Here is a 16,224-nt window from a genome sequence, read left to right on the forward strand (position 1 = left end):
CCCCCCCACCACCCCCCCCCCTTTTAAAAACATGTAAATATTTATACTTTCTTTTAAATTTTCTTGGTGCTGTGTTTTTGTGTTTTAGTTTTTGTGTCGTTTTTCACCCTTTCCCCACCCCATCCCCAACCCCCAAAAAACATACAACACTATTACCAAATCGAAATTTAGTTAAAAGAAACCTAAAATTTTTTCTGTCCTAAAATATGGGCCCCATTACAAAAAAATTTCACAAAAATTTTTTTTTGCAGGGCTGCTCAACAAGGGGTGGAACCAGGGGACGATCTAGGGCCAACAATGCCCCCCTTTTTGTATACGTAACAGCATTATAAATTTTAAAATAATTTTTGTATTACCTAAAACCGCTAATTTTTCTTTTCCCCCCCGGGAAAAATAAATATAAAACAAGGAAATTTATACATAGTGTAAAAAAGGAATTTCGACTTTAGCGTTGGGGTTGCGACATAAACGGTGGGGGAAATTTTTTTTGACTTTAACGTTTTAAAGGTTTTTACATTTTGCGGGGGACGATTTTGCCGGGCATTTAACGGTGGTTGCGACATTTAACGTCAACCTTGCGACATTTACGGGGGTTTCAAATTTAGCGGCGTTCGACATTTTAAAGTTGCCAAAATTTAAAAATTCCCCAATATTTCCAAAAATTTACAGTGACGTGTTAGAAAAAAAAAACCTTTTTTTATTGATTTTTATATAATTTATTTCCCCCCCCCCCCAAAATTTTAAAAAATTTTTTTTAAAACCTACATATGTTTGTTTATTAAGTCAGCCCTGTTTTATTTATTGGGTTTGAAAATATACCGTACACAAACATACCCTTTTTCCTTTTCATTTAAAAAGCCCAAACTACCCACAGAAAAGTGTGATCAGGACCTGAATGCTCGTGACAGATTTTTCTGTATTTCAAATTTCTTTAAAAACTGTAAGATAAGTTGAAAAAAAATAACATTTGTTATATAACCTTTTTGCGAATTTAGAGAAAAAGGGTATTTTTGGGTGATCAGTAAAGTGGAAGTTACACATGTTGTAGGGTTTGGGTTTTTGGGCCTTTTTTTAAAAAGCCCTTCTTAAAAAGTTTTAAATTTTATTAAAAATGACAAGGTAACCCGTGTTTTCTTGTGATAAATCATATTTTTTAAGCATGTTTTGATCCTTTTAAATTTTCAAAAAAAAAATTTTTCTTTAAAAATATTTTCATCACGAGGTTTGAAAAAGGGAAAAATTTTTGTACAAGCCAAACATGTTATCTTTTTGTCATTTATCAACAAAGAAATATTTTTTTATTTTTTTTGTTGTCGCGAAAAAAGCACCAAATTTATTCCAAAGACTTTTAAATTTGAAAAAGGTAAAAATTTTTAAAAATTTTTAAATCAGCCCAAATTGGAAATAAACTGCTAGCTGTTTATATTTTAGTCGCATTTTTTATGTATCCCCGGGAAAAAATTACAATACTGGGTTTGTTAATCTTATCAGATTTAAAAAATTTATAACAAGGGGACATTTCTAGAGTTTTAATTTACAACTTTTAAAGTTTAAAAATGTCGCACAAAAATGCAAAAGGGATCATTTTTTGACTTACAAAATTTTAAATTTCAAAAAAACCGGGGATGATATTGAGGATGTAAAAAAATGATTTCATTTTGCATATCGCGCCACCGTTTTATTTAAAAAAGAAAAAAATTTTTAAATTTTGAAATAGACGAAAAGAAACAGTTTTCAAGAGGAAAAAACCAAAATAGGGCCTTTTTGCCCCCCCCCCCCCCCCCACCAGCATGGATCCGACCGACTTTTATCCCCTGCGTTCGCTGACGGTTTTTCTAATTGAAAAGGCTTTGAAAGCGGGGCAGCATAACCCCGACCAACTAAGCGGATGCGAGGCTGGTCCGGATCCATGCTGGTCCCCAAAAAAACCCCCATGTTGGTTTTCCATGGCGCGGCTCAAAAAAAGTTTTTATGTAGGGTTTTCCCCTTTTGAATGATACTTGGGTTTTAAATTTTCATAAAATTTTTTGTAAATAATTTTTTGTAAAAGCGGTTTTCATTGATTTTTTTTGGGAAAAATTGAAAAGATTTTTGTAAAATAAAAAATGATAAAATATTATATAAAAAAAAAAAAAGAAAAAACCGAAATTTGTGTGGGGGGTTTTTCACCTGACTAAGGGATGTTATATATAAAAATTATGTTTTAGGTTAATGACTGTCGACAAAAACCAGCCCAAAGGGAAATAAGAAAAATAAAATGCGTCATCCTGAGTGTTTTGAATGGAATTTACACTAACTCGGAAAACCAAAAATGACACTATGTGGTAGTGAGCTGTTAAAGTTTAGAGATAAATATTTGGATCATGGTCATGGGACATCAAAAGGACTGCCTTTTAACCCCTCAGTTATGAATTTTGGGTTTTGATCAATGTATTTGTCAGTGGCAACCCTTAACGTTATGATTAAATATGTGAAGTTTTACGCAAGTCGGGAGTTAGGGCATCCCAATTTTAAAGGGGGGAAAAAAAAAGGGGCTCCGTGATCCCCCCCTCTCCCCCCTCCCGACTTTCATATTTTGTTTACCCGTGACACCCCAGATTTTTTGAAAAGGTTTAAAAAATGTCTGCTTCTTTTTAAAACTAAATTGAAAATTTTAAATTTTAAAAATTATGTTAAAATAGAAAAATAATGACTCTAACATATATTTCAGGAAGATTGGGTTGAAATTTTTAAAAATCGTTTTTTTCATTACTAAACTATGAAACCATCTGTAAGTTTTAATTTTGTTACGGATTTGCGCCATTTTTGGTTTTTCCATACCATCTTTTAAAAACAGACTGTCTGGGAAAAACCCTCTTTAGGTTTCATTATTGTTTACAAAAACTTTCCCATAAACTTTGTTCCCAGATACCGGGCCCCCCCCCTTCCCCCCCCAAAACTATTTACGAATTTCCATCTTTTAAAAAAAAAGACTGTCTGGGAAACCGTCAAACACTTGGTTTCCCTATTGTTTACAATACCCTCCATAAATATAACTTTGTTCGAGAAAACCGACATCACCAAATTCCCAAAACTATTTATGATGCCATCTTTTTAAAAACAGCTGTCTGGGGAAAACCCTATCATTGTTCCATTATTTTAAAAGAACCAAACCATAAAAAATTTTTTTTTGTTCGAGATACGCCCCTCACTATTCCATTACTAAATTTTCTGATGCCCCTTTTAAAAAAACAAATGTCTGAGAAAACCCCATAAATTTTTCCTTAAATTTTTTTAAGATACCATCCTAAAAAAACTTTGGGTTCGGGGAACCGGGCAACCCCCCAATTTAAAAACTATTTCCCGATTCCACTTTTTTAAACAGCTTCTGAAGGGGAAAACCCTCTCATTTTTCCATCTTTTTTAAAAGATACCACAATAAATTTTAAATTTGGGTTTGAGATACCGACTCCCCCTAATTTTTATTATATTTTATGAAGAATAAACTACCTGAGATAACCCGGCCCTCACTGTTTTTCCCTTTCGTTTTTTCTCAGCTAATTTTTTGAATAGTTAAAAGGGGATCTTTTTTCACCCTGGCCCCTGGTGTCGGGATTGTCGGCGGGGTCCCTTTCCTTCGTTAAAGTTCTGCGGCAAGGTTAAAAACTCAGAAAAAATATAGTGGCCCCTGGTTTGGAACTTTAAAATAAGGCTTCCTAGTAATCAAAACCGCTGTAATTTAAAAGAGTTGGTACTTCTTGTTTTAATTTTTCACAAAAATAAAGGGGCCCCCTTTTTTTTAATTTGAAGTTTCGGGTTTTCGTTTTGTTGGAAAAAAACTTATCTTTAATTTGCGACTGGGGTGACTGGTCTTAAAATTTTTCGTCATCAAACCTACGGGAAAAAGCAAAGTTTTGTGACTTTTCCCCCTTTCTTTAAAATTAAATCCTTTTTTTTTGACTTAGAAAAGTTTGATTTTAAAATTTTGCGTGTAACTAGCCCCTTTTAAAACTGCCTTGTCAGTGCATTAAACCAAATGGGCCAAAAATTCCCCATTAATATCCCCTACAATCCCCCCCCCCTCCCCCCCCCAAAATTTTTAATTTAACCCCTTACCCCCCCCCCCCCCCCGTTTGAAAAACTCTGGTTTAAATTTAAATTTTTAAATTTTGGCCCCAAACGGACTTAGAAAAAGGCGGCATTTCAGGTCCCTTATCATTTTCCGTTAAAAGATTGTTTAATTTTGGGAAAAAAATTGTAAAAAAAAATTCAGTCAAAATGTACATAAGTCTTGGGAATTTTTGGCCTATTTATTTTGTAACTTAGGACATTTTGGGGAAAAAAGCCCTTTTGAGTTGTTTCCTTTTAGGATCCTTCTGAAGGGAAAAAAAACGTTTAAAGGTTTTTAGTACTGTTTTCTGAAACCATAAAATCCCGTAAATTCGGGGGAGATTGGGGGACGTCACGTTTAAGTTCTATTTCTGATACCCTTTTGTCAGTATAATTCTGTAATAGTTGTGACGTCCGGTTTCAGGGACTATTTACAGATTTTCAAGGGTTTTTCTATATCGTTTCCATCTGTCATATAATTCCCGGAAAAAGGGGAAACGACGTCCGGTTTCCCGTTATTTTCTATTACCCATCGGCAGTATAAATTTTGTAAGTGATACGACGTACGGTTTCAGTCTATTTCTAATTTCCCTCTGTCAGTATAATTCTTTAAGTGGATTGCGAAGTCACGGTTCAGTACTATTTTCCCATTACCAAATTTTTAAGTATAATTCTGTAAATGGCACGTCACGGGGTTTTAGTAAATATTTTCTAAATTTCCATCTGTCAGTTTAATTCTTAAGTGATAACGACGTCAAGGTTTCATTTTTTTTCTATTTAACCCTTTTGCAGGGATAATTAGGGGGAGGGTGGCGAGTCACGATTTTAGTATATTTCCCGATTCCCCCTTGGTAAAATTTTTATTTTTTTTTTGAAAGGGGGGTTTTTCGGGGTGTAACAGTTTGGGAGTACTATTTTTAAAACCCATTTGTCCAAATATTAAATTTTTTGAGAGATGGCGACGTCACGATTGCAGTTCTATTTTTTTTTTTTTACGTCTTTGGGATGACGCAAAAAATGGTTCTAGCAGCTTTCCACTTGGCGCCAGCATTAGGAGGGGAGTGCAAAGGGCTGGTCAGCCCGGGGTTTTAGTATAATGTGACTGGGGGGTTATTATTCACGTGTCTACGGGGGGGGGGTTTTTTATTCCCGTTTAGGGAGCACTGTAAAGTTTTGGGGGGTTTGGGGCTCACCGCTACAATTTGCACCGTCGTTTATATGGGCTGAAAAATTCGGTTTGACGCGTTTGGTTAGTGTTTGGGAACGCACGCAGTTGTTCTTTTCAATAATTAAAACATTTTGCTATTTTAATGCTCAAAAAATTTGCAGCAATTATTTATACGTAACTATTTTTTATTTCCCGACTTTGTTAACATTATTGCGGGCATTCCTCTTTAAAGAAAGAATGCGGTTTGTCATGTTGTTGGAGTCGGAACCCGGGCGGTGTTGTAAAATTTTGTATTTGTTTTAAATTTTTTAGGGTTTTTTACTAAAACACTAGTTTCAACAAAGCCTATAAAAAGCTGCGAGGGGTAAATCGGTTATTTTGACGCTTTAGGGTTTTCTAAAATCTGTTTTTAGAATGCTGCTTTTCGGGACAGTCTTACCTAAAAATATATTAGCACCAGGATTTATTGACCTGGTACATAATTAAATCTTGCACTTAGAAAATAAATACCGGGCGGGGCCTGGCCCCTGCAAATAACTTATTATCCTAAAAAAAACACATTGTAAAGTACATTTGTTTTAAAAAAAAAGTTAGGTTTTTAGGTTTTTTAATTTGTTTTTTTATTTCACATTTATCTAAATTTTTTAAATGGGTTGGTACATTATGTTTTATATAGCAAATTTGATTTTACAATTTTGGGGTTTCATTATGAAATCTTCAATTTTTTATCTATTAAAAAAACTTAGGGGAAGTTTTTAAGTGGGCTATTTATAGAAATGTGCTGGGTTATGCCTATTAAAGAAATAGTCCGGGGGGCATACAATCGGGAAATTTAAACGGAATTTTTTAAAAGGTTCAATAAAGGAATTTATGTCGTCTGTTCAGATTTAATTGTGGGAAAAAACAAGGGCCCATTTTTTTCAGAAATTTTTTTAGGTAAATAATAAATAGTAAAAACATTACATTTTGCGTTTTGAAAAATTTTTTTTACCCTATGGAAATTTTTTGGGAAATCCCCACCGGTTTTTAACGCTGCTGCATGGGGGTTTAAATTTCATTTTTGGCCCCTGATTTGGGGTTTTGGGTTTTTTCAGTGATTGGAAACCCTTTAAGGGCCTCGATGTTTCAGGTACTTTAAGGTTTTTATTAAGTTCCATCTCCAATTTTTTTCCCCCCCCCCCCCCCGTCAACCTTTTTGGCTAGGGGTCTTTTATTATTGGAATCAAAAAAAAGTGGAAACACTATTTTTGATATCGAAAGTTTTCGAATATTTAAATGCATAATGAAGCTGGGAGAATATTTTACCCTTTTTAATGAAGAAGATAACAAAGACGCGATTAATTCTTTACCTACTTTTGTTTTTTTACTTTACTTCAACTCCCATGACAAATTTTTACGGTTTTTTTAAACCCCCGCAAACTTAATGGAAATTTTTTTGTTTATGATTGTGATAAAAAAAAAAGAGATATAAATTTGGCGAGAGTGGGAAAAAATGTTAATTTTTCTACGTTTTTAAAAAAGACCCTAAACCCAGTAAATTACCCAAAATTTTCTGTCGTGTGTGGGGTTTTTCACATTTTTGGGCGCCAAGCTTGGGCACTTGAGCCCAGCTATCTTACATGAAGGTTTCGTGGAAAAAGACTTAAAAAAGGTTTAATGAAGCAATTTTTTTGGGCCCTTTTTAAAAAATTCCCCTGTTTAGGTCTTCTAGCGGGTTATTTACTGTTCAGACTGTTTTTTTCCCCATGTCGGCAACATCAAAAAAGGTTTAAATATAAAAAAAAATTTTTAAATCTTTTGGGAACTCATAAAAAAAGACCTTTGGGTGAATTTAAAATTTTATTTCTTTTGCCATGAAACGGCGGGTATAAAACCCAGGCATACAATCGTTTATAATTTTTTTAACAGAATTTTTGCGGGCCATGTAAAATTTCAAATAAACCCTGAAAAAAATTTTTTAAGATAGTACCTTTTTGCAGCTTTGAAATATTGGATTTTCGGAAACCCCCTGTGTTGGGAAGCTACTCACACAGGGAGTTTTCCCATTAAAAACTCTTTTTGTTTTTAAAATTTTTTAAAAAAAATTTCTTTTCCTGACTTTTTCAAATACTTTGCTTTTCCCGGGGTTCCCAAAAAAAATAATTTTCAATGATTATCATCGGAATTTTAAATTTCTCCCAAAGGGTTTTCCTCCCCTTCCTTGGAGTCGGTCACAGGATATTTCATTGGCACATTTTTGCATGGCCCTTTTTTTGCAGTTCAGATATTCAAAGGGAAAAAATGTGTTTTAGTTACAGTAAGAGGATTTTTAGCCGCTTGGGGGACTGGGCCTCCAGATCGAACCCACAAAAAAAAACAACAGAAAATCATTGCTCTTTTTAAAAAAGCTTTGAAAATTTTCTGACAGGTTACATGTTATTTAAAAACATAAGAATTTTGTTGTTTTTACTATTTTTTTTTTTAATTCCCAAAAAGAATTACGTTGTAAAGGGGGACTGGGGGAAAAATGCTTATAAAGCAATAGAAATAAAAAAACAGAATCTTTATTAACTTTAAAAAAACGTGAACGTTAAGTAATAAAAAACATACAGTTTTTTTACAAATACTTTCATTTTATTTAACGACAAAATAATTTTATTCTTTTGTGGTGTATTCTTCAAGGCCACTGAAATAAAATTTTTAAAACTGCGGCGGCCCGGGGTTTGATTTCAGACTCGGGATTTTTTTTTCCCTTTTTTTGGGATTTTTAAGATAGTCCGAAACAAAAACTCATGTTCTTAAGGGTTTATAAAAATTAATTTTAAAAGAAGGGCTTTTTTTTTCAAAATCAGGGGGGGGGGGGCGGTGCCTTTAAAAAGTTAAAATGTAATAAATTATTTTTTTATGATAAAAATTAGCAGTTAAAAAATTTAATTTTGCATTTTTGGGGGCCGGGTATTTTGTGCTTTTTTGTTAAATTTTTTGTAAGATTTAAACACAATAAATAAATGTTTATTTTTTTCAAAAAGGCTAAAATTTTTTATCTGTTTGATTAATTTATTTAACTGGTTTTTTCTGTAAACATTTTTTTTTTTAGCAAACACGTATAAAAATTTGTGCTTCGTGACTTCCCCCAAAGTTTTTGTTTGGGTTTTTTGGGCGATTGGGATTTCCCCGGGGAAACCCTTCAAGAGGTCAGGGAAAAAATAATTTGGGGATTCAATATCCCCCAAATTTTATAACTTTGGGAAAATCATAAAAATATTTTTTCAAACGCCGGAAGCCATTTAAAGTTCGGAGTCCCTTTTTAGACCCCCCCCTCCCCACCGTAAGTTTCCCCCCATGAGGGGTTAAAATTTTAAAAAATCCCCGTTAGTTTGGAGTTTAAATTTTTTTCTTTTTGTGCAAGTCTTCTTTTCTACACGTGATTTTTTTAAACCCCAAAAAGGGATGTATAATAAATTCAAACATTGAATTTATCCAAACTTTATTATTTTTTTCCTTTTCTTATTTCACTACTTTTTAAAAGTCAAAAAGGGAAAATAATTCTTTAAAATAATTGATTTTAACACTAAACCAACAAGACGTGTAAAATTTTAAAATTATGCTTTTTTGTTTGCAGACAACCTGCCAAAAAAAGATTAAAAAAATTTTTGTTTTTGCTAAAACGTTTAAAAGGTGATTGGGTATATTTAAAAAGGAAAAGAAATAAGTCCTAAAACCCAAAAAAATAAAAATTTAAATTTTCCCAAAGGGGGTTTGTTTTCCCGTAAATTTATGAATGGGGGTCAAAATAAAAAATTTTTTAAAAACCCTGTCTCATATAAAAATTTTTTAAAACAAATACATCATTTCCCCACTTTTTATACTAGTAACTTAAATTTTTTTAAAAAAATGCGTTTTTATGTTTCGGCGCGTGCGTGCGTCCGTCCCTTTTTCTTTCCGTCGTCATGTTTTGTTTCCGGAGTGTAAAATCCGTATTCAAGGTATTTAAAGGGATTGTCTTTAAAATTGGCATATAGCAAGTGGGAATCAAACAGTGTGTAGAAAACCTATAAAATATGTCAGTAGTTTTTAAAGGGCAAGGCACCCAAAAAATAGCTTTAAAATTTTTAAAAATTTCCCCTAAATTTTGTGTCTGGAGGGATGTCCCAAAAGGGTTGGGATAAGTTGGGTTTCAAAGAGACAATCACGATGCGCAAGCCCCCTGTATCAGGCGGTAGGGGAAAGGTCAAGCTCACAAAAGGAGTAAAGGTCAAAATGGGGGTTTTTATTTTGTATGTTTTCAAACTTGTTAACTATCGAAGGGACTGAAATATTTCATATAAAATTTAAAAGGTGGCGATGGAACAAAATGGAGAGTGCATGAACTAGGTCTCTAGGTCAAAAGTCAAGGACACAGTAAGATCAAGTCTGTCTGTCATAGTGTGTGTCCACAGCAAAACATAATAACCATTCAAGATATTGATTTCAATCTTGGCAAATACGTTGGTGGCGATGGGACGATATACAAAGCTTTTGAAATTTGTTTGGAAATCTAAGTCCCAAGGGGCACAAAAGAATTTAAGTTTTGTCCTCGGGAACAAACCTGAAAGTTGTTCAAGGTATTGATTAAAAACTTGGAACACAATACACATTTCACAGCCCCCCCCCCATTTCCCCTTCTTTATTTTTGCGCTTTCGTAAAGGGTTTTATCCCCCGGGGCGTTTTTTTCCCAAAGACGTGAAAAATTTGTACCCCCCCTTGGGTTTGGGGGCTTCTTCCCCTCTGATTGGGTTTGTCAGAAAAGAGAAGCGATGGAAAATTTTTATTTTGTTTTATAAATTGCTCCACATTCGGCCTAGAATTTAAAAAAAATATAAAATAAAAAGTAAAACGCAAGTCGTTCCCTTTTTAAATTTTCCCCAAACACAACTTTAAAACCACCAAGGGATTGGGGCTTTAAACTTAAAATGGGGAGATTGTGATTTAACATTTAAAAAAGGGTTTGAACCCCTCAACCCCCGCCTCCTCACCGCCCCACCCGAAGAAAATGCATTCCCCTTTTTTTTTTTTTGCCTCAGTAAAACCCCTCAACGCGTGCACAAAATCCCCCAACTTGTCCCAAAAACATTTTTTAAAATTTTAAATTCCCCCATCCTCGAAACTAGAACTCTTCGGACGCATATTGCCCGGCTTTGCAGAGCTATAGCTTAGATATTGTATAATTGTATTTTTAAAATTCACGTGGGTTTATAAATGAGGTTTATCATATAGGGGGAAAAAAGTTTCTGTTGGGAATCGGGGGGGGTTTTTTAAAGAAAAAAACCCGCTTTTTTATACCCCTAGATTTTCGGTACCCCGGCAAGAATTTTTGCAGTGATGTTGAATTTGGGTTTTTTGGTTTTTTACAAGGTAAGTATCGTCCTTTCTTTAGAGGGTTTTGGGACCCGGGTTTTTTTAAAATTTTAAAGTTTGATTAAAAAATATTGAAGTTAAAAAATTTTTCCCAATTGATCTATTTTAAAAATTGCCTGAAAAACGGGTTTAAACCCAAAACTAAAAAAATTTTAAAAACTGTTTGTATCGAACAGCTCAGAATGTCGTATTCAAAATGCAGTGAAAAAAGAATTTTGGTGACCCCCTAATTTTATTCCTTCCAATCGAAGAAAAAAAAGTTTTTTATGTCATGTTTTTTTTTTTGTCAAAGCTATCGTTTTGGTTTTACGAGACAAAATTTAACGCAAATTTTTATTCAAACTAAACGTATATTGTCGCTCTGACGTCCCCTTAACGTAAATATTTGGCTTCAACGTTAAAAAAAACCCCCACAATTTATATAGAGAATAATTGGTTTGTGCCGGGAGATAGAAAATTTATCCGGGGAGGCGGAGGAGGTTATCGGGGGAGCCGAGGGAAACCCCCTAACTCCGGGGCCGGCCGAAAAACCCTTTTTCCCCTCTTAGGCACTAACCTATTATTCTCTTTATCTTGTCATTTCTTTATTTTCCGATATTTGGCCAAATTTAAAAATTTTTTAAAAAAAAGTGTTTAACAACCGCTTTCATGGGCGTCATATTCTATTCGTAATGACGTCACTTATATAATGAAGTGTTTTTCCGGCAAAATCGGGAAAAACTTTTTCTTTTTGGGAAAAAAACTCATTATTTTACCCTCATTTTCTTGTTCGGAAAATTTCCAAAACATGATGATGGTTTCGGGTTTCAAAATTTCTTATGACAACAAAATCAATCATAAAGGGCACATGATTTAACTGACCGAAAATCACTGGTAAAAAGTTTAACTGCCCGGTTAAAAAGAAAGATATACGGCCCCTTTTATCGGGTCCCAAAAAAAGCCCAAATCAGGATAAAACCCCTTTCAAAGGGCATTTTTTAAAAAGAAATATGATGAGAAAAAAAGCAAATCCCATACTTGTTTTATGAAAAGAACGATTTTTTAAAAAAACTTCTGAGGACGGGAAATTATGGTTATCAAAAAAGGACGTCAATGGTCGTGTTTTTAAAGGGTTTTTACAGAAAAAAGTTACAGAAATACAAAAAAATAAAATCCCCCAGTCTACGAGGAATTTGCTGAATTTTATATTAATCAAAATTTCGAAACGAAACCCATAAAATTTAAATTAGGCGCATTCCACCTTAACCTGTATCCATTTCTTGGGCTTTGTCGTAAAAATTTTTGAGAGGGACAATTTTTACGGGGAAAACCCCTTTTTTTTTTGTTTGGGGCCGGTATTTTGAAAGTTTGACTAAAAAGGGCTTTCTTTATTTTAAAAAAAATTCTTGGATTTTTAACTTTTGAAAAATTTAAATTTTCCCCCCGATTGCCCAAATTTTTCTCTTAAAATTAATTAAGTCAGTAACTAAGATTAACAAAGTCAATATTACCAATGTTTACTACTCACGGCTAATGAACGATTGAATTGTTTGTTCATTAAGTCGGTAACTAGATTATAACGTTCCTTACATTTCTTGTCTTTTAAGTAGTTGTCTAGTCATCTAGCTGGTCAATAGGTAAGCTAATAATTACTTCTTACTTCTAATAATTTAGGAAACAATGTATAGAAAAACCGTCTTTTAACGTTATTAATGCACGAAAATAGGTAAACGTCCGCGGAATAATTTCACGAGGGCGTAATTCGTGCGAATTATTCTGGGGACGTATATCCGATTTGAGTGTATTAATTCAAGTAAAACGCGATTTTGCATACATTATTTTAATTCTAATGTGCTCTTAATATAAAACATTGGATAAAATCTATTAGCGCTCTTTCGTTGTCGCAACAAAAAAATTGACGCCATCGCATGTTTAACGTGACGTAAGCATATTAACTGAGATTTTGTGTTATTTTGCAACACGCACTCACACATACACGTAATATCATTACGTCATAGTGTCAACGTCATAGCGACGCGCTTGAAAAGAAAACAACACAAAACAGGCAAATTGGTGAAAATCGTCAAAGATGTAGATAATGATTCGAGATAACGTGTTAGAATTGAAATAGTATATCCCAAACAGTGATTTGCTCTTGAACAAAATCATTGTTTGTCGTTCAGATGTGTATTGATTATCATATCACTAGGGCTGCGCCCTTGATGATATAATTTCATAATTTCTCCACATCTGAACTCCAAACGAATTATTTTATTTAACGACGAATCGCGAAATGAGATTAATTTAAGCAATGAATTTTTTTTTTTTTGCGGAGTGCATGCGAAATGCTCGGCAAATCCATAGATCATCGCGAAAAAATAATTCATTTCTTGTACTTAGGGTAAAATGGGGTAACTGGGACAATGGGGAAACTGGGACACTTCGCACTTTTCGCTATACTGGGAAAAAAGAAGTTACTTCCCTTTAATAAGATCTTCCGTGGTGAAAGAACATTCAGTATCACAGATTATAATGGTAAAGTTCGTCTGCCGAAAAACTTGAAGACAACAATAGAGAATCGATTCCCTTAGCTGCTTGAGGTGAGTTTTACTAATTGAAATAATTAAGAAAACATAAATAACATATTGTGACGCGGTAGTGTTTACAAAATTTGTAATATTAGATCAGACTAGTATGGAATACTGATGTGTTTTAAGTATCATCGCAAAATAAACACCGAACATCATTTTAACAATATTTTAGTTGAATTACAACAACATTTATTCATAAATATCTAGATATAGAATGGTCAGTCCTTTATTCAAAACTTGTTGTTATGACGTCATGATACGACGTTATGAAACAAGTGCTTGTTTGTAAAATATGACATATTTTGTATGTGTATATATCTTATCATATGTTGATACCTCAAATCAATATTTGAGGAGTTGCAGCATCACTATTATATAAACCAATAGTAGTTTTAAAATATATACTACGAAGAATATAAAAAAGTACGTTTTCAAATGTGTCCCACTTACCCCAATGCATTAGGGGTAAGTGGGACACTACAATTCCAATATTTTGTGATTTATAGTGCGCCGGAAGGTGGTTAGATTTTGGCATCCTACTTCTGACATTATATATATTTTTATTAAACTTGATCGCTAGATCTATAAATAATAAGCATCTGTATTTGTTTCCTTGTTAGACATAAACTGAACGAACGGATCATCATAAAACCCTGATTCTTCATGATAAAACACTTGTACACGGACGCTTTTATAAATTGTTAGGGCTTAACTTGGAAAAAAATGACTGAAAATGTGTGTGCATGATTCAAAGTTAAAAAGGGCGTTTGGTAAACGTGACCAAATTATCTGCTTTTATATTTTAGGCAAAGTTTTTTTCAGTTATCCCCTAAATTCCCATAACAATAACATTCTGTGCACTGTCGTTAGATCTTTGACCCGCACGTGAAATGTTGAAACGTGTATTAAATTTTGACTCTGTTTTTACAGGCATGGTTCGTCGAAAGAAAACAGACCCTAGTAAACAAGGAAAATGGTCAGCGGATGCCATGATTCGAGCAATCGCTGCGATCAAAAGTCGAAGAATGAGTATAAGAAAAGCTGCTAAAAGCCATGGTATTCCCAAATCAACACTAGAAAGAAGAGTGAACGGGAAAGTTCAGATAGATGCTCCTCCAACAAGACCGCCTGTTTTCACCGAAGAACAAGAGTCACAGCTAGTTGAGTATATACTAGAAATGGAAAATTGCGGATTTGGCCTGACTATTCGTGACATTTGCAAGCTTGCATTTGAATTTGCTGTTAAGTTAGATGTAAAACACCGTTTCAATGTAGATAAACAGGAAGCCGGGTATGATTGGTATGAGGGCTTCATGCGCCGCCACAAACAGTTGGCGATAAGGAAGCAAGAAGGCCTGTCTGCAGCACGTGCAAAAATGCTTAAGCAGAACGTTGTAACGGCTTATTTCAAGTTACTTAGTGGTACAATAGAAAAATGTAACTTGCACACAAAAGGTGAACAAATATATAATGTAGATGAAACAGGTATGAATACAGTACATCAACCAGCTAAAGTCATTGGTCAGACGGGGAAAAAGAACATCCACAGCAAAACAAGTGGAGATAGAGGTGAAAATGTCACTGCTGTTGTGTGTGCAAGTGCATCTGGGCATTTTATTCCTCCCATGATTATTTGTAAAGGGCAGATACTGAATAAAGGGTTAGTTTCCAATGCACTTACCGACACACTGTTTGCCACAAGTAAATCGTCTTTCACTGACAGGGACCTATTTCAGGACTGGTTTGAGAACCACTTTTTGAAATACCTTCCATCTACACGTCCGGTACTCCTCATACTTGACGGTCATACTTCTCATATTGGTCTCCGAACTCTTACTCTAGCGAAGGAAAACAAGATTGAGATACTTTGTCTGCCACCACATACAACAAGCAAGTTACAACCACTTGATAAGTGTATGTTTAAACCGCTCAAAGTAGAATACAACTAGGCCTGCATGCAGTTCTTAAAGGAAAATCACGGACAGATAGTTACAAGGTACGACTTCTGCGGTCTATTCAAAAAGGCGTACTATAAGGTATGCACGATGAATAATGCAGCAAGTGCGTTTCGTGCTACAGGAATACACCCTCTGAATCCATCTGTTATACATCCTGATGTATATGGCTTATCTACGACATCACAGTTATTAACTGAGCAAAACGAAGCTAGTGGACAGGGTTTCTTTAAAGGACATAAATATAGAATTTCTTCAACTATTGATTTTAATGTCGTGGTCAGATTGCAGAATCCATCGAAACCTTCTGTGTTAAATGGTGTCGTCGTGAGAACGCTGATCCCAATGCATTAACGTCTCGGAAACGAAATATTTTTAACATTGTTGATTCTCGAATAAAATTTTATCAAACTAATGAACACCTACTTCCACCAAAACCCAAGTTTACTTTAAGACATTTGAAACAGGAAATCCAAGAATTTCATTCTAAGTATGTCTTAGTTCCAGCAGACAAGGCGGCCAACAATATTATCATCATTTGACGCCTACATTATATTAATGTTTTACAAAACGAACTAAATAGCACTAACACTTATACATTGAGTCCTTCTGTTGAAAATAAGTTGATTACTGATCACATCACTGAAGTTTCTAATTTAAAAGTTCGTATAGACGATCAATAAATTAAACTACCGACCATGTATTGGATTCCTAAATTGCATAAACAGCCATATAAAGCTCGCTTCATCGCTAATTCAAGCTCTTGTACAACTACAAATATTTCAAAACTATTAACATCATGTCTAACTGCTGTGAAAGCCCACGTGGAAAGATACTGCGATAAAGTATACGAAAACTCTGGTAAACACTTATTTTGGTCGATTAAAAATTCTGGTGAAATCCTGGATAAGTTGAAAATTAATAATTACAAGGTATCTACAGTCAGTACATACGATTTTTCTACTTTGTATACCACTTTACCACATAACTTAAATGACAAATTAACTACCCTAATTCAAAAGAATTTTGCCAGAGAGAATGCTACATTTATTGCTTGCAATTTTG

At 34.1% G+C, this 16,224-nt stretch overlaps 1 protein-coding gene across 1 annotated transcript in view; it reads left to right on the forward strand.

The window, feature by feature from the left end:
• Positions 1–15,153, forward strand: part of LOC128558298 (uncharacterized) — a 52,920-nt gene extending 37,767 nt beyond the window's left edge. The window contains exon 3 of the mRNA XM_053547221.1: positions 14,135–15,153. Coding sequence (XP_053403196.1) covers positions 14,135–15,153 — 1,019 coding nt within the window. The remainder of the gene's footprint in view (positions 1–14,134) is intronic.
• The last annotated feature ends 1,071 nt before the right edge of the window (positions 15,154–16,224 follow it).

Source organism: Mercenaria mercenaria, chromosome 7, assembly GCF_021730395.1.
Source record: "Mercenaria mercenaria strain notata chromosome 7, MADL_Memer_1, whole genome shotgun sequence".
Lineage (NCBI taxonomy): Eukaryota > Metazoa > Mollusca > Bivalvia > Venerida > Veneridae > Mercenaria > Mercenaria mercenaria.